The sequence below is a fragment of the Cryptotermes secundus genome, unplaced genomic scaffold, assembly GCF_002891405.2.
Source record: "Cryptotermes secundus unplaced genomic scaffold, Csec_1.0 scaffold247, whole genome shotgun sequence".
Classification (NCBI taxonomy): Eukaryota; Metazoa; Arthropoda; class Insecta; order Blattodea; family Kalotermitidae; genus Cryptotermes; species Cryptotermes secundus.
In genome coordinates this window covers 2,547,495-2,569,667 of record NW_019740656.1, presented here as the reverse complement: position 1 = coordinate 2,569,667, position 22,173 = coordinate 2,547,495, and the positions used below count along the sequence as shown (strand labels likewise).

Below are 22,173 nucleotides of genomic sequence, written 5' to 3'. Positions count from 1 at the left end.
AGTTTTACCAAAGGACACCGAACTACAAGCAATTACAGTGCTACCGCTACTCTCCGAAATTCACACATCTTCCCAGCACCCGCTAAGTCTTTTTCGGCCTGCTGTGTCTTAACCAGCCGTTCCTTAGCAACTGATTTTTTCAAATCAACAGCGTGCAGATTGTCTCTAGGATCCACTCAACCTCCTATGTAATGGGTACTGAGGGTAAAGCGGCTGGATCGTGAAACTGACCACTCATCTCCATCTAGTGCTGGGGTCAAGAATGATTGAGCTAAATTTTCACTCATGGCATAATGCTTATTTATTTAAGCCTTCAATTTACCGCTTCCTTCCTAATCCATTCCCACTTATTCACCAATTCTGCCATTCGGCGCTGCGGTTTCTGAGATAGAGTGCCGTGAAATGAACTGCAGACTCTTTCCTTCGTCTGTGTCCACCTCCAGTACAGAGATTGACGTAGGTTTTTCTGTTACTTTTTGCAGGAGCAGGACGCAAACCATGTCGACACAGACGGACAGCCGTATCATGATATGCTGTGTCGATGATGACGCCTCCCACAGTAGCGCCGGGTAGCGTCGTTGTGATGAGGCGTCACGGCACTTCTCATGACGCCACCCCAAACTCCTTCTATGTGCCCAGCCCTCTACAGCAGAAGAACTCGATGGTAAGTCAATGTAACATAGTCCATTACGTCTGACACTGCTGAGGCAGCGGAAACAAATCAAAGCTCTAGTGCTTTACCACTGCACCAGTCTGCTTGGTGATGGAGAGGCATAGTACTTCTTGGTGGTTCCATCGGATTGGAAGTATCACATGAGATATGCTGTCCACATATAACGTGCCGAATTTGCTCAAAGCAAGGACTATGGAGCCAGTGATACAGCCATTGCTAGGTAACGGCTCTGTAACACGCCACCAGTAGAGTGAAGTTTGGAAGCGGTGTTTTCTACACGGTCCGTGCCGAGGAGCAGCTGCCATTACGGTAGAGTCTTGAGACGACAGTTACAAGAGTAGGCGTTTGGTGTGAAATGGCCGCCAGCCTGCGAGGTCTTGAGTCCGGGAGCAGAGGTACGTCCACTGTTGGAAGCCGCTACCAAGCAGTGCAGTAAAGGCCGTGACTAGGAATACTATTCCGTGTGTGATAGGGATTTGTGAAGTGTAGTCACGAGTCGATTACTAATCCAGACCCCGTCTGTAGTCACTTTATCACGTGACAAAACGCTACTGAAGAATTCAACTGATGTGTGCCCCACTGATGTCTTTGCTTGGACTGAGGAACTGTTTCTAGCAGGGTTAAGGTGGTGTCACAGTGTTACATCAGAATCCTAAACCCAGGAATACGTTTGTCGAGGATTATCCTGCGAGATATGACCACGCATAGCCCTGCAGAATTCAGCCCTTCGAGGGCACCGGCAAGATCCGAGCTGTACGGAGAATCCTAAGTCAAAACAAATTCTAGTAACAGCCAGAAAGAAGCAAATTGTAAGCACTTGTGGTTCTCGTTCAATTGCTCCGAAATGTCTGCGAACTTCCGCCAAACTACGCTGCATCACAGCCCTGAAGATTCACCGTTGTGAGAATCTCAATTCCAAATTATAATTCTTGTCCTTAATTCAAAGTTAGAGACAATTTTTTCACATCAACATAAAGGACTCGGTGACATGATGCAACGGTGCTTATGTTTAGGCAATGCAATTAGCAGATACTCGACATTACTTTCAGTTACATTCCTAGCTCTCTTTCCCGTACTCAAGTTTATCTCACGATTTCTGCCTCTTCTGTTCACTGGACCCTGACGCATGGAGCACAGATTCCGGTCCCTAAAGTTCCGGTCCCTGCCTTTGGTAGATACATGATGCTGAACGCTAATGGTATCTGCTGTTGAATAAGGACACTGAAAGACAGGTTTCCCTTCGGCGACGATAGTGCATTCTTTTGACGTACGAAAGAACCAAGTACAACAAGGTTTCTCAAACTGTGGATCGCGTGCTACAGTATGGAGTGTCGGCCAGTTCTCAAGATTTCTTTGAAATATAATTGTATCCACGAATATTTTTTGGAACGTCAGGAAGTCCATCAGATATGGTATAGACTCTTTTTGGAAACGTATCTGCGGCCAACAAAACATACCGCGAAACTTTTCGTGTATCTCTAAGAGAATTTTATAGCTTACTGTAGGTGTAGAGAGGCTGTAAAGCTATTTAGGTTCCTGCTGACACCGTACAGCCGGATAGGGCCCTGCAACAGTGTGCAGAACTGCACTTTTCTCTTGACTGTACAGGAACATTTTATAGCTTACTGTAGGTGTAGAGAGGCTGTAAAGCTATTTAGGTTCCTGCTGCCACCGTACAGCCTGATAGGGACCTGCAACAGTGTGCAGAACTGCACTTTTCGTGACTGTACAGGAACATTTTATAGCTTACTGTAGGTGTAGAGAGGCTGTAAAGATATTTAGGTTCCTGCCATGTGCAGAACCGCAGTTTAGGTGACAAGTAGAAACTGGAAGTAGGGTAAACACGGATCGAAGGGAATAAATCAGCAACGAAGTATTTCTACCGTTGGGGATGTGTTGTAATATCAGCTGTTAAATAGCAACCCATAAGTTGCATGATCTAGTGAAATATATACCGAATTTTGATCCGGAATATGGCTGGAAGGCAAAGAAATATGTCTCAGTTATTCGCAAGTTTATACATATAGCCAGAGAGCACACGTCTTCTCAGTTAACGCCTGCGTGACGCGAAAACTTTCCGTGCACTTGTGTAGTGCGTGTAGTATAAACACCTAATTGCAGGCGGAGATACCGAGCAAACGTTTGGCGATATGCTGACGGTTATTGCTCATTCTTGTTGCGCAGATGTTCAATACAAAAAGTGAAGTTGTTCCTGTGCTTCACTAATTAAACCCCATGCCATGAAGGCTTGTGGGGGAGTAGATATTCTGTACCTTGACGCTAGTTCGAGGTGAGTGATCAACTTCACGGTCCCGCCGCTTTACCCCCAGGGAAAGAGTCCCCCATACTCACTGGATAGGAGGCTGAGTGGGCCCAAAGCTGGTCTGGACGATAGGAGAGGTGAAAAATTCTGCCCCTTATATATTAAATTTCAGTATTTACTTGTAAATACTTATATAATAGAGAATAAAACTTGTCTAAAACGGGAAATTCTGTTTTAACAACTTCTTCATGCCTGTAAAATACTGGTGTTAAATTTAGGAGAGAAATATTAGAAATCTTCATGATCACCTCTGTAAGGCTCTCGATTCCTACATCCTTTATTCGTTGCCCATTTCTTAGTGTGAAGGTAATTTCGTACGCATACAAAACAAAGGGAAGAAACACATTTTAACCTTTACAGTTTAAGTTAAGAAAAGGGAAGATAAATATTCAGAGCCGATGTAATGCATGACGTGTAAGTTAAATGAAAACCTCGCTGAAACAAAAAAATATACAGCCTCTTCCTCATACTTTTATATCGAGATGTTGTTGTCTCTTGACGGGACTGTACTCGAGTCCACAGAGATGGACGTGCGGTCGCATAATTCACGTCAAGTGCCGTTATGTGGAGGAGGATGCTGGACCGAGGGAACGGCGGTCCCCCGCCCCCAAAAAAAACAGCCGGTGTTGCTGACCGAGCACTCGACTCCTGTCTCATTAGATTACACAGTTCTCTCCGGTCTTCGAACTTAGAGACATTCTAGCTGACGTCAGACCGAATTCAGTTCATAAGAGGGGCTTTCCTTGAATAGTACTTAGCCAAGTCTACCGTCTTCTTGCGTGTGACACCACACGCAGGTACAGGCCATCTTCTTATGCGACATTATGACAGTGGTTGCTGATACATCTTGGCTAAACTCCTGTTATGAACCATATACATAATAATCATTTGTCAGTCAGTGGGCTCGACCATGTCCACTGGACGTTCTACTGAGGGCGACCAGGTCTAGGAACAAATTTAGGTAGATGGAGTAGCCTCTATTTTTGTTTCACGGCCAAATGGACTGACAGCGAAATTGGTAGGCGTTCGGCAGGGTTTGGAACGCGCCTAAAAACGGCAACAAACTGGAAACTTATAATGTAGTTAAAATACAAAAAGTTAAGAATGAATCATTAATTTTTTTGTGGGTTCGATTCTCGGTAGGGTCAAAATTTTTTTCTTCTCTGTGTCGTCCAGACTGGCTCTGGGGCCCATCCAGCCTCCTATCCAATGGGTACTTGCGGCCCTTTCCCCGGAGATAGCCGGAGGGTGAAGCTGACCACTCACCTCAAACTAGTGTCGAGGTCAAGATAACTTAGATTTATACATCCACTCCTCCATACGTCTTTACGGCGTAGTGCTTAATTAGTTAAGTACAATGGAAACTTCACCTATTTTCCCTATTCAAGTAAAAGAAGTTGTGGGAAGAACTAATCCCTTAATTTCATCTGATACGACATGAGCAACATACAGAAGGAGAAAATTATGGAAGATACACTTACAGACACACAGACACACACAAGGTCACCTCTTAAGGCTGCTTTTATTTTTTTTTTTTAATATGGGAGTGGCACAGAGAAACAGACAGCTAAGTGGCAGCATAGATTTCCTTTCTTCAAAATTAATAAGTAGGCTAAAGTTTAAAAACAAAACTTCAGACACTGCAGTTATGTTCACGTACTCCCACACACAGACTTCTCTCGCGTACCTCTAAGGGTACGCACACCACCGGTTGGGAAGCACTGGAATGATTTACGGGCTGTGCTATAAAATCTCACAGACGAGACACCTCATAACTAACATATATATATATATATGTTCGCACTCAAGAAGAGGCTGAACTCATTTTTTCGGTCAAATGGCGAATGCGAAAGGAGAAATTGTGGGCGTAGAGTGAGGTACGTCCGTACATATTTGTACCACTGTGAACAGACGATATGCCGGTCACGGTAGCCGAGCGGTCTAAGGCATGTAGTGTCTTCGCTCGCTTGGAAACCGGGATCGTGGGTTCGAATCCCACTCAGGGCATGGATGTTTAGTTTGTGTGTTTGCGTTTTTCTGTGTTTGTGTACAGGTAGAGGCCTTGCGACGAGCTGATCACCCGCCCAAGGAGTCCTACCGAATGTGTAAGATCTAGAAAAACCGAAGTGAACGGAGAAGTTCATGGAGGTAGGCCTAGGCCCACTGGGGCTGTAGTGCCAAGGGAAAAGAACAGACGATATGAGTGCTTGTTGGTGCGTTGCAATGTGGGGTAGGCTGGACGAGAAAATACGTCCACAGCGGAAGGATGTATGCGAGCCTTTACGTTGAAATTAAACGTACCGCTACACCGGGTGTCCCACGGGTCACCCTGTCTATAGGATATCTACTGGGAAATAACACACAGACATAGCATTGAATTGTGGGAACTGAGTAACAGATTCAGATCAAGAATATGTTACGGGACTATTCAAAGTAAAATTGTATCAATATACCGGGTGCCCCACAAGTTACTGACTTAAGACTTAAAGGTAAAATGTAAAGTTGTCCCTGTGCTTAACTAATTAAACACTATGTCATGAAGGTGTATGGGTGTGTGGATGTATAAATCCACACTTTCTTGACCTTGGCACTAGTGGTCAGCCCCACTATGGCCCTGGGGCCGACTCAACCTCTAACAGAAATGAGTACCACGAATCTTTCTGGGGGTAAAGGATAACCGGCGCGTAAGGCTGACAACCTCACCGCCATCTCTGACACGATTGTCTAGAAAATGTAGGAGCCTCGACGCCTGTTACGGAGAGCGCTTTCCTTTTACCGCCCAATGCTTGTCTGTATTGTCAAAGTTACAGTGTAGATCTGATAATGATGTTCGGATCTTCTACTCGAGTTGGTGGTTGCTATGTTACACGTAGGGAGCCGGGATAGCTCAGTCGTTACAGTGAACGACTAGAGGTTAGAAGGTGCGGGATCTGTTCCCGGCAGAGGCAGCTTCGAGACGTACATTTTGAACCGCCCAGCCTCCTATCCAATGTGATCCGTGAGGGTAAAGCTAGTGCCAAGATCAAGAATGGTGGAGCTTAACCTCCATTTCCCAATATGTTTTCATGGTGTTGTGATTAATTAAGCACAAGGGCAGCTATACTTTCACCTTTTACGTCACACGTATGCCGAGCAAGGGATCTTTAAATCATGGCTTCCCTGTCTGTAGTCGCTGTACCGCCTGAAGGGTCGTTGCTTAGCAACCGTGGTGCGGCGTGCATTTATAATGCAACTGCAGTAGAAACTGAAGGCGTTACGGGTCCGAGAAAGTGACCTGCGTAGAGATGCAGGCTGTGCTTGCTGGAAGCAGTAACTAGTCGTGTTCTGGAACGATCTTGGCCCACATTCCAGAACAGTGTAACGCGAAACGCGAGAGGTGGGGGAAGTGGCCCCCCGTCCTAACCACGTGTCTCCTTGTACACGAATGGAAAATGCGATGCGAAATATGATTGTTTATGGTGACGTCATATGTGTGTGTGGCAAAGAGTGAAATATTATCTTATCTAAAGCGGTGATTTTCGACGTTTTGTATCGTGCGCCATACCAGACTTTTTGCAAAACATTGTACTCCCACCGTAATAAAAATGAAGCTTTTTCGAGAAATTTATTTTTACATTTATGTACTCTCCTTGTTTTCAGAGTTGGTCGTTTTCAACAGAGAGCTTGGCCGAGTCCACTAACCTATTACAGCCCAGGAGTTACTGTATTAACTGCCTGTTTTAATAAGTTAAACTCTGCGCTTTGCCCCCAAAGAGTATTTTTATATTCCATATGGTTCTCACAACAAACAGCGACTATTTCCCTAAACAACCTTAACCGGTTGGGCTTTGTAGCAGAGATGTACTGTTTCTTGTGAGGCACGGACTGAGTTTTCTGCCCACAGAGTGCATTTGTGTGTTCCGTATGGTTCTCACAATAAACAGCGACTGTTTCCCTAAACAGCATTAACCGGTTGGGCCTTGTAGTGGACACGTAATGTGTTTCCTGTGAGGCACGGGCTGAACTGTATATTTTATTTCGAATAAATTCAGTCATTGAAAGATTAACTGATAAAGAATTATAGGTTATGTATGAGTTGTAATGCGGTCTTGGTTAGTGTGTGTTAGTGTGTCTCACAATGTAGCGCACTCACTGCCCGCTACATCACACGCAACTCAGAGACCAGGTCAAAAAGCAAGGCCCGTTTATTTTACTGTTACATGAATCATTAAAAGATCTTATTTTCTAGGCTTAATGTCTTGACCAGCCACAAATTCAGAAGAATATGCTTTTGATCTTGAGGTATGTGGTCGGTCGATTAAATTGAGGCTGGCCTTCGTCAGCGTATTAAATCTTGGTTTCGGGTCCCGTCAGGATCCATTATCATATTTTCGTCTTTTTAAAGTCTCGCATGTTTTCAAATGGGGCCTCCTCTTCGATAAGAGGTCACTCCCCTCTACTTAGGGCGCCTCTAGAAGGCGCTCAATGACTTGGGGTAATTTAATGTAACCTCCTAGGTTTTATGATATTTACTTCTGGATTATAAAGCATTGTAATTCGTTAGCTCGCCAACGTTTCGGAGAAAAGTAGTGCCTTAGATTTCAGGGTTAAGAGTAAGCGAAGGAAATGACAACCAGAGCGAGTCCTTGCTCATCACAGGCGCGGTCTGTTTTCGCTTCTGCTTGCTTCCCTGACTCCTTCTGCGGCCCTGAAAATGACTTCGTTCTTCCTATGGGACCAAATCACCGGACCCAAGGATGCAATACTCTTCGTTCGAAATCATGTAATTGTTTTTAGATAGGCCGTGCCATAAGTCAGGCGGCTAGTCGCTGGCTTCATACCGCGGGGGCCCGGGTTCGAGTCCAGGTCATTTGGGATTTGTGGTAGACAAAGTGGCACTGGGACAGGTTTTGTCTGAGTACTCCGGTTTCCCATGCCAATTCTGAATCCACTGACTGCTCCATCATCATCTGTCATCTGGGGCTGGTACACTAGGCCAGTTAGTGGCCGACGTACCGAGTGGACTCAGTCTCATTCCAGCGCAAGAAACTAAAAAACTAACTTTAGGAAAGTCTATAGGCTTGATAAGAGCAGGATTTTCAGGAGAATATAAGAACAGACTGCTTATAAGGGCCTACTTAAGCGTTAAGTGAAATGGCGGTAGAGTGAAAGGCGTGCTGAAAGATGTGAATTACGGACACGGAATAGCAATGTTGGTGTAGAGATGAACGGAGTGTTGGGTCATAATTAAGAGATGTGGAAGTTATTTCTTGGAACTTAACTGCAGTGCAGAGCAATGAATTGGTTATTTAAAAATAAACTAATTTATCTTGAGATAATTTTGTTTGTATCAAAGAAACATATGCCGAACTAACAATACAGGTCAAAGTGTCATGATTAAACAATTCTTTCCCATCTAGCGCAAGTCAGATGGAAATCTGCTCCAGTTTCAACCGTCTCATTTCTTCATTCACGGCTTCTTGATGGTCGTTTGATAATCCTTGAGACTTTCATAAATTATATTCTCTTTAAAATATGATTTTTTGCTTCCAATGTATTTTTTTATTTTTTCTAGTTATCTCCTTTTCCTGCTCATTTGAAGATTTAAATTCACATAAATAAAAAGGTAAAATTTTCTCTGGGCTTAATTAATTAATAACCACACCATAAAGACGTATGGTGGTAGTGGAGGTATAGCTCCATCACTCTTGACATCGGCACTAAATGGAGTAGTCAGTTTCATGAAGAATGCCGTTTTCTGGGATGTGTCGCCGTGTAGATATTTTGTTAACCGACGTTTCGGAGGTGATACCTTCATCCGAAACGTCGATTAACAAAATATATAAACGGCGCCACATCCCAGAAGACTGCATCCTTCATAGTCACCGCCGTGGAAATCTCAAACCTTACACAGTTTCATGCCAGCTGTTTTAAACCCCTGGGTAGTAGCCCGCGGTACCAATTGTATAGGAGGCACATTGGGCCCCAGAACCGGTTTGGACTCCATGGAGTATAGAAATCTGTCTTGTCTCTGCCTGGAATCGAACCTTGGACGGTTTAATCCGTATTCCGTCGCCATATCGCCTGAGCTATTGTCTAAACTAACTAACTAATTAATGGAGCTGAGCCCTTCTTCAGAAGCTGCCAATTTTGCCGCTACTCAAGAACTTTCCAGCATTTTATGGAACCTGAAGGTTCATTACCGTGTTAACAAGAGCTTTCCACTGGTACCTATCCTGGGCCAGATCAATCCACTCCTACTACCTCATCCTAAAACCCGTTTTAATTTTATTCACCCATCTACATCTTCCTAGATGTCTCTGTCCTTCTGGCCTTTTCCCACTTTCTTCTTTGGGCCGCCCCATAGCTCAAGCGCTTAGTCGCTGGCTTCCCATCTCGGCGGCCCGGGTGGCGCTGGGGCAGGTTTTCTCTGAGTACTTCGGTTTCCCCTGCCAATCTTCATTCCCCCAATTGCTCCACAATCACCCTCACCTATCATCTGGGGCTGGTACAATAGGCCAGAAGTGGCTGCAGTACAAGGGACTCAGTCCCACCCCACTAGCAATAATAAAAAAAATACTTTCTTCTTTCATGCTACATGCCATGCCCATCGCATCCACCTTGACTTGATCATTCTACCTATACTTGGCTCCTCATTATCGCCTGAATAACAACTGAAAAGTAGTGTTTACATGTCTTAACTAATTTGGGCAGATTAATGTAGCGGTATCGCTGTAGAATTATGTTCGGTAGATGCTTGATTCGAACCTGGGCCGAGACACGGTCTAGCTGGTTGAGGTTTTCCGTCCCTGCAGAAAGTGTTGGTAGGCAACGACCACTTCCTTCCATGTCTTCTCCAATCCATTATTCAGTAGGCGTGCTATCATCCTGGACTGTACTGTGCGGGGATGTTGGCAGGGTCGCGACATGAACTGAACGAAGTCAATCCACTGGCATACCGTTTCAATAAGCATCTATCCTTGTAACAGGCCTTGGAGGCCCATGGGTTTTTGAGACGTCGAGGCTCACACATTTTCTAGACAATCGGCTCATAGACGGCGGTAAGGTTCTCAGCCTTACGCGCCGGCCTTCCTTTACCCCCCAGGAAGATTCCTGGTACTCATTTAGAGACTGAATCGACCCCAAGGCCATAATGCGGCCGGAAGGATTAGGTCAACTGAAAAAATCTAGTTATCTCATCGGGACTAGAGCTCGCGATCTTCCGGTTTGTAGCATAGTGCCCCCCTCTCTGGAATGCTCTACTGTTGTAAGGTTTCTTCCTGACCATGTTCCTCGTCTTGTCGGTTCCTCTTGGTGAAATCGTGAGCAGTAGAACCAGACTAACTGCCAGTCAGACGGTCCACGTTTATTTCCATTCACGATCAATAATAATGAGTGACTGTGAAGTTTATGTATTCCTGGCACAACTTCCAAGTTACAGGGATATTGAAGCCAACTTTCTACCTTAACTGCTTCATGTGCATTGGAGCAGTAAATGCCAGACTGAATTGCATGTGTGTGTGGGGCTTGGATGATAACATAATTATAAAAATATAAAAATATGCTAAAATGGCTTGTTACCATGTTTCTCGCTCGCTTCTTTCTTGGCTTAATCTTCAGTTATGAAGATCGGTAAAATATTCCTCCGTAACGTCGGTTGACTTTCTACAGAACTACACGGCATTATGTACCGGAAGTTATAAATATTATATTTATTTTTCTTCTAAGAACAAGCGTTATGAAATGAATCATATTCAATAAAATTACGCCCGTACAAAGTAATTATGGAAAACTATAAGTCTGCTGTTTTCTGGGACGTGACACCATGTAGTTCAGAGCAACGTCTTGTCTCCATCATCATGGTAAAAGAATAAGTCAGTCAACTAGCAAGGAATTAGCAGCTAGCAGAGTTAGTGATCCTGAACGTGGAGGCGATAAATTCCTCTGAAACATCAGTAAACCTCTACCAGACTACATGGCGTCACATCCCAGAGGATAGAGCTGTTGGAATGAGGACTTGTTCATAGACATAACAGCTGGATATTCGTGTTTGTTTCAGAGTTCGCATCACGAGAACAATGGGGGAAACAGTAAATGTAAGAAGAGTTGGGGAGACCGTCTCAGACTGGGTAAGAGCGAGAAGAGTCTGGAACAGCAGCCCCCTGACACCCCCACTTCTGACCTGCTTCAGGAGTACCGCAACAAGTACGGGTCCCTCTCCTCGGGCAGTGCCCTCTCTAGATCAATGAAGTACGCAGAAACTTGGCTTTACGGGTCCGTCGCAGTCCGCTCACCCTCCAACGGCCCCACTCCTCGCCCCAGTCTCTTCCTGTGTCATCCCCCGCCTAATGTAGCAGTCATCCCTGGGGCACAAGGCGTCGTCATGCCCCCTGGGACAAATTATGCGGTAGTGATGTGCTCCTGTCCAGAGTTCCTGACGGGAACTGCCAGAAGCAAGAAGAGTTCCTCGGTAGTGTGCAGGAAGTGCGGTGGTTCCAGGATGTTGTGGAAAGTCAGCAATGGCGGAGGGACTGTTAGAGCATCTGGAGGCACTCTTATGAAATCAGGGGGTACTGTAAGAGGACTTGGCGGCACCTTAAGGCTGGGGGGTGGGAGCAGTGGACAGAACCGCATCAGACCTGCATTATTAAACCTCACACCAGTTCCTCAATCAACACAGAAACCTCAGTCTGCTCCACAAAAATTGAAAGCGATCACGCCTGACCCTTATGACCTCATGAGAAGGAACCGTCTAGGAGGTGTGAACTCTAACGAGGACTCCTTGCATTTCGGCCCACTGGAACCTTCACGGATCAGAGCTAAAAGCACGTCTCCGTCCCGAAGGAATTCCCGTCGGAGTCCATCCCCCACGCTGACCAGGAGTGCATTAGAGCATGCGCGTTCTGAGATCAGCACACTCAGCACTCAGAGAGGTCTGTCATGGGAAAGTGAGCGTGCGAATTGGAACGCTGTCGTAGAACCATCAGACAGCGTCAAACGGAAGTCAATACTGGAGTGTGATGTGAACGCGTATGAACTGATAGCGAAATATTTAAAAAATGGGAATAAATGTGAAGCAAACGGTGATACAAACAGCGCGGTGGTCCCTGAGTGCGGCAGATCAGATCGTGTTTCAAGTGATGATGATGTACTGGACGATGAACTAAGCGATGATCTAAGTGACAATGCTCTTGAAAATTCTCCTGTCGGGATAAGTGATATTACAGGACCACGTACCCGAAAACCCCCTGTACAAAACACAGTTTCTTTTAGTTCCAAGACTGATGTTAATAGCAGACACAAAGATTCAAACAATGCGAAACAACAGACATCTGCTAGGATATCGCGTGTCGAAACACGGCAGAACAAATCCATTTCGACGCCATCGATGCCCATAGGCGTGACTTTGGGAGGTCAGAGAATTAGAATATTCAACGAAACTCGACCTTCAGCATCATCTGAAGAAGATAACATTAACAGTGAAGCAAGTACTGTCCATAACAGCGAGAATAACGAATTCGATACTGGGACCTCCCGACAGCAGGTCTCCAGGAATTCCGCTATAACATCGTCACTTATTCCTCGTCTTACTTCACCACGACGACCGCCAAGAAAAACGAAGAACTCGTCAGAGCGTTCAAGTGACTGCAGCCGAAACGTCGATGTGTTGATACAAGAAGCGGAAGAGGAGGAAGAAAACGAGAGTGCTGGTGTTGTCAACAACACGGAGACTACTGAAACCAGTCCATTGCAGCTAAAGGATGGAAGATTCTCAACGGGAACGGAGGGGGGCTGCATAATTAAGTCGATTCTAAAGAAGCCTTCTTGTTCTTTGCCTGGAGAGATTTCAACTAGTCCGAGGACTTTCAGTGACACCGTTTCCAAACCGGACTACACAGTATGTACTGCCGCTGTGAATTCTGCACCGTCAGGCCAACAACACTCACCTTCACCTGTAGATCCTAGCCCAGGTTCAACTGACTTTTACTTGCCTACGTTTCAAGAGTACAAGCAGACGCACAGAAAGAAGAAACAGGTGCAGTTTAAAGTTGTCAACGACGTCACTGTGTTGAAACCAACAGAAGAAGATGGTAAATTAGATGGGCATGTCACAACCACAGGTACCACGACCTCTGTCACGAATCCTCTTACCACTGCTACAGTGATCACAACTTATGCCTCACAAGTTACAGAAGGCAAGGCCGACGTAAACGAAACAGACAACAGATTATTATCAGTTAGAACAGATGAATGGACACGAAGTGATAAACAAGAGACAGAAACTGAGAAACAAGAAAGGAGGAATGAAGACACGTTTGTAAAACACGAAGAGAATCAGTTGAATTTCCAGAAAGAAGAAGCCGCAATTTCTTCTGATGTCAGAGAAAAGTATAAGGCCCCAATTTGTGATCAGGATGAGCTCAAAAGTCTCGTTACTGATAATGTGAAGCCCGGTGTCGCGGAGGAGAAGGAAGATATTTTTAGTGATGAAAGTGTCAATTTACAGTATTTTGGTGTAGGTGATGTTGAAGTGGTGACTAGTGCGCATGTGTCAAGTGGTAAGACTGCATCGCGAAGTGGTGCAGAAAGGGACAAGGATGCTGCTCATGATCGCAGTTCACCTGATGTTAGGCCTGCTGTTTTGGGTGCAAACAGTGGCAGCACTGAAACTACATCTGGTGAGTACTTACCTAAATATTATGTTCATTATTGTATTTATTTTGTTTCGCAATATGCCCCTAAACATGATATTATTTATGAAGGGTTTAATCATTAAACTTTAATGTATTGTAAAATAGAACGAATTTTTGAAATTATTGCTCATATCTATCTATCCAACTATCTACCTACCTATCTACATACCTACCTGTATATCTACCTACCTATCTACCTACCCACTATCTACCTATCTACCTATCTATTGACCTACCTACCTATCTATCTACCTTTCTACCTACCTATCTATCTAACTACCTATTTACCTACCTATCTACCGACCTACCTACCTATCTACCTACCTATCTATCTATCTAACGTTTTAAAAATGGGGGGGGGCATCTGTTTTCTTGTCCCGTTCCCCTCCGACACCAACATCATCATCAGTTCTTTGTTTACTGTGTAAAGATATCCAGTCTATTTCAATAAGTAACTTTGAAGATGTAGGAGAAAACAAGAGGTTAGTATTAAAACAGATCTTAAATAAATCACTCACTCATGGAGCTGAGCCCTTTTTGAGAAGCCTCCAGTTGTGCAGCTACTCAAGAACTTCCCAGCATTTTATGCAACTCGAAGGTTCATTACCGTGTTCACAAGAGCCCTCCACTGGTCTCTATCATGAACCAGATCAATCCAATCCATGTCATCCCAGCCTATCTCTCTAAGATCCATTTTAATATTGTTCACCCACCTACGTCTTCGTCTTCCCAGTGGTCTCTTTTCTCATGGTTTTCACACCAATTTCTTCTGATACTGCCCTGAGCGAACCTGCCGTATAAATACTTCTAACATTCCAAGCACCAAATCTCATATCCATTTTCTTTCGCTAAGCACGTTTATCCAAGGAATCCGTCCAGGTCCGAGGTTTCTTGAGATCTTTCGTAACAAGCTTATTTTTTTACAGTGATGAGCTGTTAGCCCCACGCCCAATTCCCAAGCCGGAGGACCACCCCTTGTCGGCTGTCCGCGACTGGTTATTCAGTATATTCGCAGTTACCCTCCATATCTGGAAGCCGTCTCCTCCCTCCGCTACCTGAGAGCGCGCCATGCCGTGGTGACAAGGGACCCGCCTAACATGGCATCTTGAATAAACAGAATGAACTGGGATTCCTGTGAACACTAATGAACATACGAATTTCACAGAACGTCTTTATTAAATGAGAAAATATTAGCACCTCAAAATGTACTCTCTTCAGGGAGATTAATTAGTTCCTTAATTGATTCTGTCTCGGTTGAAATGTATTGATGTTTCCTGATTCTCACCAATCCGCGTAGAAAATATAAAAGATATTTTGCAAAGTTCCACAACGGCTTCCTTGCAGCTCTCAGGGATTCAACTCATCTTTATTTTCGCAGTTCGTAGCCCACCGTGTGGCAACTGCATGTATCATGTGGCTCAGTCCACACTGGGATCGCATGGAGCTTTGCTTCTGGTAGTGAAATTCGGTTATCATTTCTCTAAAGTTTAATGTCCTCTAATTATGCTGCTAGTCTTGTAGAGAAAGCGGGGACATTTAGAAGCTGCTGGATTATAAATCACTAGGTATGAATGTGACCTTATTTATAGGTAACATTATAGAATATGATTATGGAACTGAGAAAAATACCGTCATACTTCAGTAAGAGATATTAGGTCGAGGAAACTGAACTATTGATTCAAAGAGTGAAAAATACAAACGGTACCTAATCTGAGTCTCGATAGCTTGGTCGGTATAGCTAAGAGTCACGGGCTCGAACATTCGGGTTCGATTCCCGGCTTTGTAAGATTTTTCTCTTCTCCACAGAATCCAGACCGACTCTGGGACCCTCCTATCCAATGGGTAACGGGTGCTGTTTCCTCGGGGTTAAAGCGGGGAAGGGGCGTGAACCTGACCATTCATCTCCACCTAGTTCCTAAGTCGAGAGTGGTGGAGCTATACCTCCACTCACCCATATGTTTTCATGGTATAGTGCTTAGCTAATTAAGCACAGAGGCAACTTTAAAAAACCTTATCCATCTGTATGTAACCGTTTGTTTGTCGTTAGGCCGTTTCCATGAAACCAAATGCAAAACTGATCTCACTAAATTACAATAGCCGTAGAAGATGCCTTTGTTTCAGTCGGTATTACAGTGTGCACCTTCTCCGAGGGAGGTGTTGCAGACTGTTATTCCATCAGGCTGTGTTTCAACACCTGATCACGGTGGCCGCGCAGTCCAATGCATGAACTGTCTTCGCTGCTCGAACACTGGGATTTTTTTTTTCTGTGGCGCTACCTCCATGAAACTCTTCCGTTTCACTTCGGTTTACTAGATCTTACACATTCGGTAGGACTCCTTGGGCGAGTGGTCAGCTCGTCGCAAAGCCTCTACCTGTAGACAAACACAGAAAAACGCACACAAACATCCATGCCCTGAGTGGGATTCGAACCCACGATCTCGGTTTCCGAACGAGCGAAGACAGTGCATGCCTTAGACCTCTCGGCTACCGTGACCAGCCGAACACTGAGATAGTGAGTTCGAATCCCACTCGAGGCATTGATATGTGTTTGTGTTTATTCTGTCTTTATCCTATCCTTTGTGTAGTTAGCGGCCTTGCAACCAGCTGATCCCCCATCGAAGGAGTTCTGTGTATCACTCACTCAATCACTCATGGAGCTGAGCCCTTCTTGAGAAGCCGCCAATTGTGCAGTTACTCGAGAACTTTCCAGCATTTTATGGAACCCGAAGGTTCATTACCGTGTTAACAAGAGCCCTCCACTTGTCCCTACCCTAAGCCAGATCTATCCAATCCGTATCATCTCATCCTATCCCTCTAAGATCCATTTTAATATTGTTCACCCACCTACGCTTAATGACTGTGTAAAGGATTACTCCTATACTATACCGACCGAGCGACCGCCGCTTGTGGGCGAAATTAGTGCCAACTTTAGCGGATAGAGGGTGTCGTGTGGTCAGCGCAACGAATTCCCACGCCCCTTGATTTCAGTTTTCTACACCGGAGCCACTACTTTTCCATTCAAGTAGCTCCTCAGTTATCCTCATGAGGCTGAGTGGACCCCGTTCCAGACCCACTACTTCTCAGAAAATCTGGCAGTACTGGGAATCGAACCCGGGACCTCTGGATCTGTAATCAGGAACTCTGACCACTATACCACAGAGGCGGCCGTGTATAGGCTCGCGAAACTGAAAAAGACCACGGCCAAATGAAGGGCTATAGAATTAATGATGAGTGAATGAATACGTTTCCAAAATTCGTAAGACTAATCAGTTTACGGTGCTTAAAGTAATTACCGCTGTTCTTTTCTATAAATCATGTGAAGCACATAGATAAACATGCAAAGCTATGTAATGTTAAAGTAGGTGGTGCATACAGTAAGCATTATGCTTTGATCTGCTGAGCATTCACTCAATGTTAGCTTAAAGGTACGGTTCCATGTGCCATGTCATTCCATGAAACAAACGTAGGACTGTGTCTGGAATAATTCACGGCGCAAGAACACAGCAGACTCTCAGAATGAAGTTTCGTTATGAAAGAGAAACTGCAATTGAATTCTTGATTTGTATGAGTTTCACTTTCTAGATTCCAGCAGGAAAGTTAAATTAAATTCGGAATATTTCACCGTTTTGTATACGTCTGGTAATCCTACGAATTTAAATTAATTTAATAAAGAAGTCGGGAAATGTATTTATATTGTAACTGTTCTGGTGCATTATCTATAGCTCCCTCGAAGTTTCTTGCTTTACGAGATGACAAACCATAAACCGTATGAAGAAAGTAGTCTTCTGGGATGTGGCACCGTGTAGATGTGGTGTTAACCGAAGTTTCGGAGGAACGTATCGCCTCCATATTCAGGGTAGAAGGAAAAATAAGAAAATCCGCAAATCTACCCTGAAGATGGAGGCGATACGTTCCTCCGAAACGTCGGTTAACATCACATCTACACAGTCCCGCATCCCAGAAGACTGCTTTCTTCATAGTCACCGCCCTGAAAACCTCAAATCTTACATAAACCCAATATTTGTTTCAATGCAGTAAAGTCTCGTTAATCCGGTTACAGTTAATCAAGACAGAAATATGAAAAATGAAAAATGTTATTCGCAGTTGAGTATATAGTTTAAAAGACACAAGACACTAATCAGGATGACCCTCTCCATTCACTCCGTATAACCGAGGGTTTACTGAATATCAGAATCTGTGTTACGTGTGGACTAGATGCACGGGGTAAAATTTTGTGTTTCGTTCTTCTCTGAAATATTACTTCGAAGTATTTTTCGTTCCGATAAATATTTAGCCCGGTTACGCACGGCATAAGTGCATTAACGCATTTGGGGTTTCCTGTAAAAATGACTCTTTCTTGACTGATTTTATTCTAGACTGGTATTCCTGCCCACATTTTCGTGAAACTTAAAAAAAAAAAAGACGATGAAAATTGGTTTGCTGTTTCCTGCTTGTTACATATCTGCGGACAGACAGACATGACCAAGTTATTCACTACACGTCTTCATAGCCTGATTATTAATTTAGAAGAGAGGCAGGTTTCTCTTTGTACTCTCTGGATTGGAAAGAGAGAAAAATACTTTGCGACGCTTCTGTGACTCTGTGTTGAGAGAACCTCTGACTGCAGATTGCCACGTTAAGAACTAGCTTCATCCATCGAGCTGAGTCCTGCTTATGAAGCTGCCAGTCGCTCAGGTACTCAAGAATTTCCCAATATTTCATGGAATTCGAAGGTTCATTACAGTGTTCACAAAAGCCAGATTAATCAATTCCGTATCTTTCCGTCCTATTTTTCTAAGATCCACTTTAATATTGTCGCTTGCATTAGTGCTTTGGATTGGTGAATAAATTTAGTGACTACGTACAGTTCACAACTACAAATACATATAATATTACTGCTGATTTTCACACAAAAAGCACTTCACACTCAGCCTTCTCATCTTACTTTCACTACTTTATTTGGTAACAGCTCTCCACTATGGCTAGTCTTCTGCAGTGTCTTTATTAGACGTTTCCTAGTAACGAATTCATCAGCTTCTGTTGCTCGTTGGTTAACATTCCACATCTGAGCCCTCAACTGCCCTGTAGCACCGATTGCCTTCAAGATAACTCATCGGCAAAGACCATACAGAAAACACAGCTTCTGTTGTTGACGAGGCATATTTACCTCTCCGTTGCCTAGCAACAGACGTCCTGTTGTTACGCGCGTTGGCTCCCACAGGAATGTGTTTACCGATTCGTTGCCTAGCAATGGATCTATGTGTTTATCCTCCCAGATACGTCTAGGTCTCTTTCCTTCTGACTTTCCCACCACAACACGCCACATCAGTAATGCATTACTAAAAAAATTCTCACGTTTCAGATGGTATTTGCAATTAGATTTCTATTTACAAGTGCCTTTCGAATTCATGTTTCAGTTTAATGATAAACATGGTGCTTGGCGACAAACGAGCGTTTTTATGCGTCACATTTTCTGGTGAAAGTTTGTACTGAGTCATATAGCCTGTGGCGGTGTCCAGTGATTTATAGCTTCACTGAAGATAACTTCGCATTTTATAACACAGAGTTCCTGCGGAATTAACAGTACCCGCCTGTACAGTTAGCTCATTCTTCGACCTAAATTATCTTCAGCGTGATTCGCGCAAAGTAATGGCTTCTTTTTAGTGGCAAATTGAACTGCTCTGCTGATATCAAAGAAATTCTTATAAGCTGTGTAGAACGTATGTAAGTACGTGTATAAAATTTATTCACGTCGGTTTGTTACACAGAAAAATAATTGCCATCTTGAATTTAAAATTTGACATTTTTTTAATCTCTCCAGGAAAATGTCAGGATGTAAACGCGATTTTAAAATAACCACTCTCTTCCAAACGCTTTCCATTTCACGATTCATAGTCGTGCGTAGTACAGATACTGACAAAAAACAAAGTCCGTGGCTTTAGTCCGCAAGCGAACTATACCGACCGAGCGACCGCCGCTTTTCAGCGCAGTTACTGCCAACTTTAGCGGATAGAGGGTGTCGCGTGGTCAGCGCAACGAATCCCCACGGCCGTTAATTTCGGTCTTCTATAATTTTCCATTCAAGTAGCTCCTCAATTATCCTCAGGAGGCTGAGTGGACCCCGTTCCAGACCCACTACTTCTCAGAAAATATGTTTGCCCCGGAAATCGAACCTTGACCTCTGGATCTGTAGCCAGAAACTCTAACCACTATACCACAGATACTAACAGCATCGTTAAATAAACAACAACAAATTCGAGAACTGGTTCCTCTCCCTCTGCTAGCCACCTGCTTTCACGATGATTTCTTGCTTGGTTTATTCATCTACCCTGAACATGAAGACGTCGTGTTCAGTCGAAAATTCGGTTAACATTTAACTAACTGCACGGTGTTATATCTCATAAGGTAGAACATTTCATAACCACTGGTATGAGAACTTCAAATCCTGAATTATTTCTTTCCCTTTCACCCTACTCACTAAATTGGCAAAGATATTTTCTGTTTTAATGTCAGAAGTGGGCATTTTTACATCCCTACGGAAAATCCACTCTTTTTCAGTCACTCTACCATTGGATTAGATCCAAACACTAACAGCTTTCCTTTGCGCAGTAGTGGCACATGCGCAGTCCAGTGTGAACACGTGAAGCACTCAAGAGGCAGCTCTGAAGGACCAGTGAGTTCTCAGTTGCGCCCTGTGACACCGAACGTGAAATGTACATAGAACCGAGCTAGAAACGTTGATTTCAGATTGATTGTGCTCGTTGCCTTCCCTTCTACATAGCCTGGTCTCTGGTATTTATACACCTGTAGCTATAAGGACAGCCTGTCACAGTGGTTGCGCGGTCTGAGGCATGAAATGTCTTCGCTCGCTCGAAAGCTGATATCGTGGGTTCGAATCCCACTCGAGGCATGGATGTTTGTCTTCGTTTGTTCTGTGTGTAGGTAGCGGCCTTGAGACGGGCTGGTCCCCCATCCAAGGAGCCCTCCCGACCGTATACAGATTAAGAAACTGAAAAAGCGGCCAAGGCCCAACTAAGAGCTGTAGAGCCATAACATTTTTGTCCAGTGCTTGAGGTTAGGCTTTTTAAGGAAGACAACAGAATAAATATCTCTCCACTTCACCTGAGGAAGGAAACAGATCCGGTTTCCGAAACGTTATGGTCTCTGGTTTTAGAATGAAGGACGATGGGCAAAGTCCAAGAATCCAGTAATTCCGGGTGTTCTACGTTAGTGGTTTTCAATATGGGGCACGCATAACTCCGGGGGTGCGCGAAGACATTCTACGGGGTACGTAAGATTAAAATTCGTCCCCAAATTGAGGTGCTGGCGTGCCAGAAATGGGCTCAATCATCTCATTAACTGGTCAGAACCACATTAATATTTAATAAGTTATTTAATCATATAATTTTGGTTTGCTAAAATACCTTTTTTACTTTATTAATATTCATATAATAGGCAATAATATACACGTATTTATTTAATGACTTGATTCTCCTTTCATTTGGAATGTATTATTTAATACATTATTTTGGATGTAACTAATTTAATATTTTAAGTGTAGATTATAGACTGTGTATAACTTTAATTATACACCAACAACTTTGGGGGTGCAAAGTTGAAGAGAAAATATATGAGGGTACGCGAACAAAAAAGTTTGAATGCCACTGTTTCACACCGTAGTCAGAACCCTTTAGAGTCTACTTTTGATATTTTTGCTAGAAGCGCTCGGAAAATGAAGCTGCCACTTTCAGCCGTTAGGGAAGCTGCAGTAACCAGATAACCGTGATGCCCTGCGACCGCTCTGAAGCGAGGCAGATGGTGCGCACACTGCCCGGCTGCCTCCAGCTGTTCCAACAGACTTGCTCGTCACGCCTGCCTCTGTCAAACACAAAGCAAACACAGTAAACCCTCTCTAATCCGAATTAATTGGAGAAGGGGACAGGTCATCATCCGGATTAAGCGATAATCAGGATTAATGATATGCAAAATGTATCCCTAAGATACAAAAATAGCTTACAAAACAAATAAATAGAAAATGTAAATATATATATATAGCGCTGATAAAAGTAAATAAAAAGTACAGCTGTAGATCCAGTATTGAAAACCTATAAAAAGACAAGAAACTGAAATCCAGGGTCTCCTTCATTCAGCTGAAGCCAGTCTTGGGTACTTTCTTGCGCGATTTCAGTCTCTCCAGCTGCCCTCAACTCAGTCTGAGAGTCCTCTCGCTCTAACCCTTCTTGCTCCTAAATCCCATGTGTCTTTTGAAGTACTTTCTTCATTTTTCATACTTCCATCCGGATTATCCGGCATCCAGATTAACTGTAATCCGGTTAGAGAGGGTTTACTATACTGACATTATTTAATATTTGTTGAATTGAAGAGTAATGAAATTTAGGAGTGCAATACCGTGTAGCCTGGTAGAAGTTTACATACGTTTCGGAGGTACGTACTTGTCCGTCTTCAGGTTAAAAAAGTAAGCCGAGTAAGTAACCAGCAAGAAG

General features: G+C 43.9%; 1 protein-coding gene across 2 annotated transcripts in view; it reads left to right on the top strand.

The window, feature by feature from the left end:
- The window catches only part of LOC111872405, a 184,875-nt gene that overhangs the window by 111,059 nt on the left and 51,643 nt on the right, over positions 1-22,173 (top strand). For both annotated transcript variants that reach the window (XM_023866264.2, XM_023866265.2), the window contains exons 2-3: positions 483-664; positions 11,035-13,654. In XM_023866264.2, coding sequence (XP_023722032.1) covers positions 542-664; positions 11,035-13,654 — 2,743 coding nt within the window. In that variant the 5' untranslated portion in view covers positions 483-541. The remainder of the gene's footprint in view (positions 1-482; positions 665-11,034; positions 13,655-22,173) is intronic.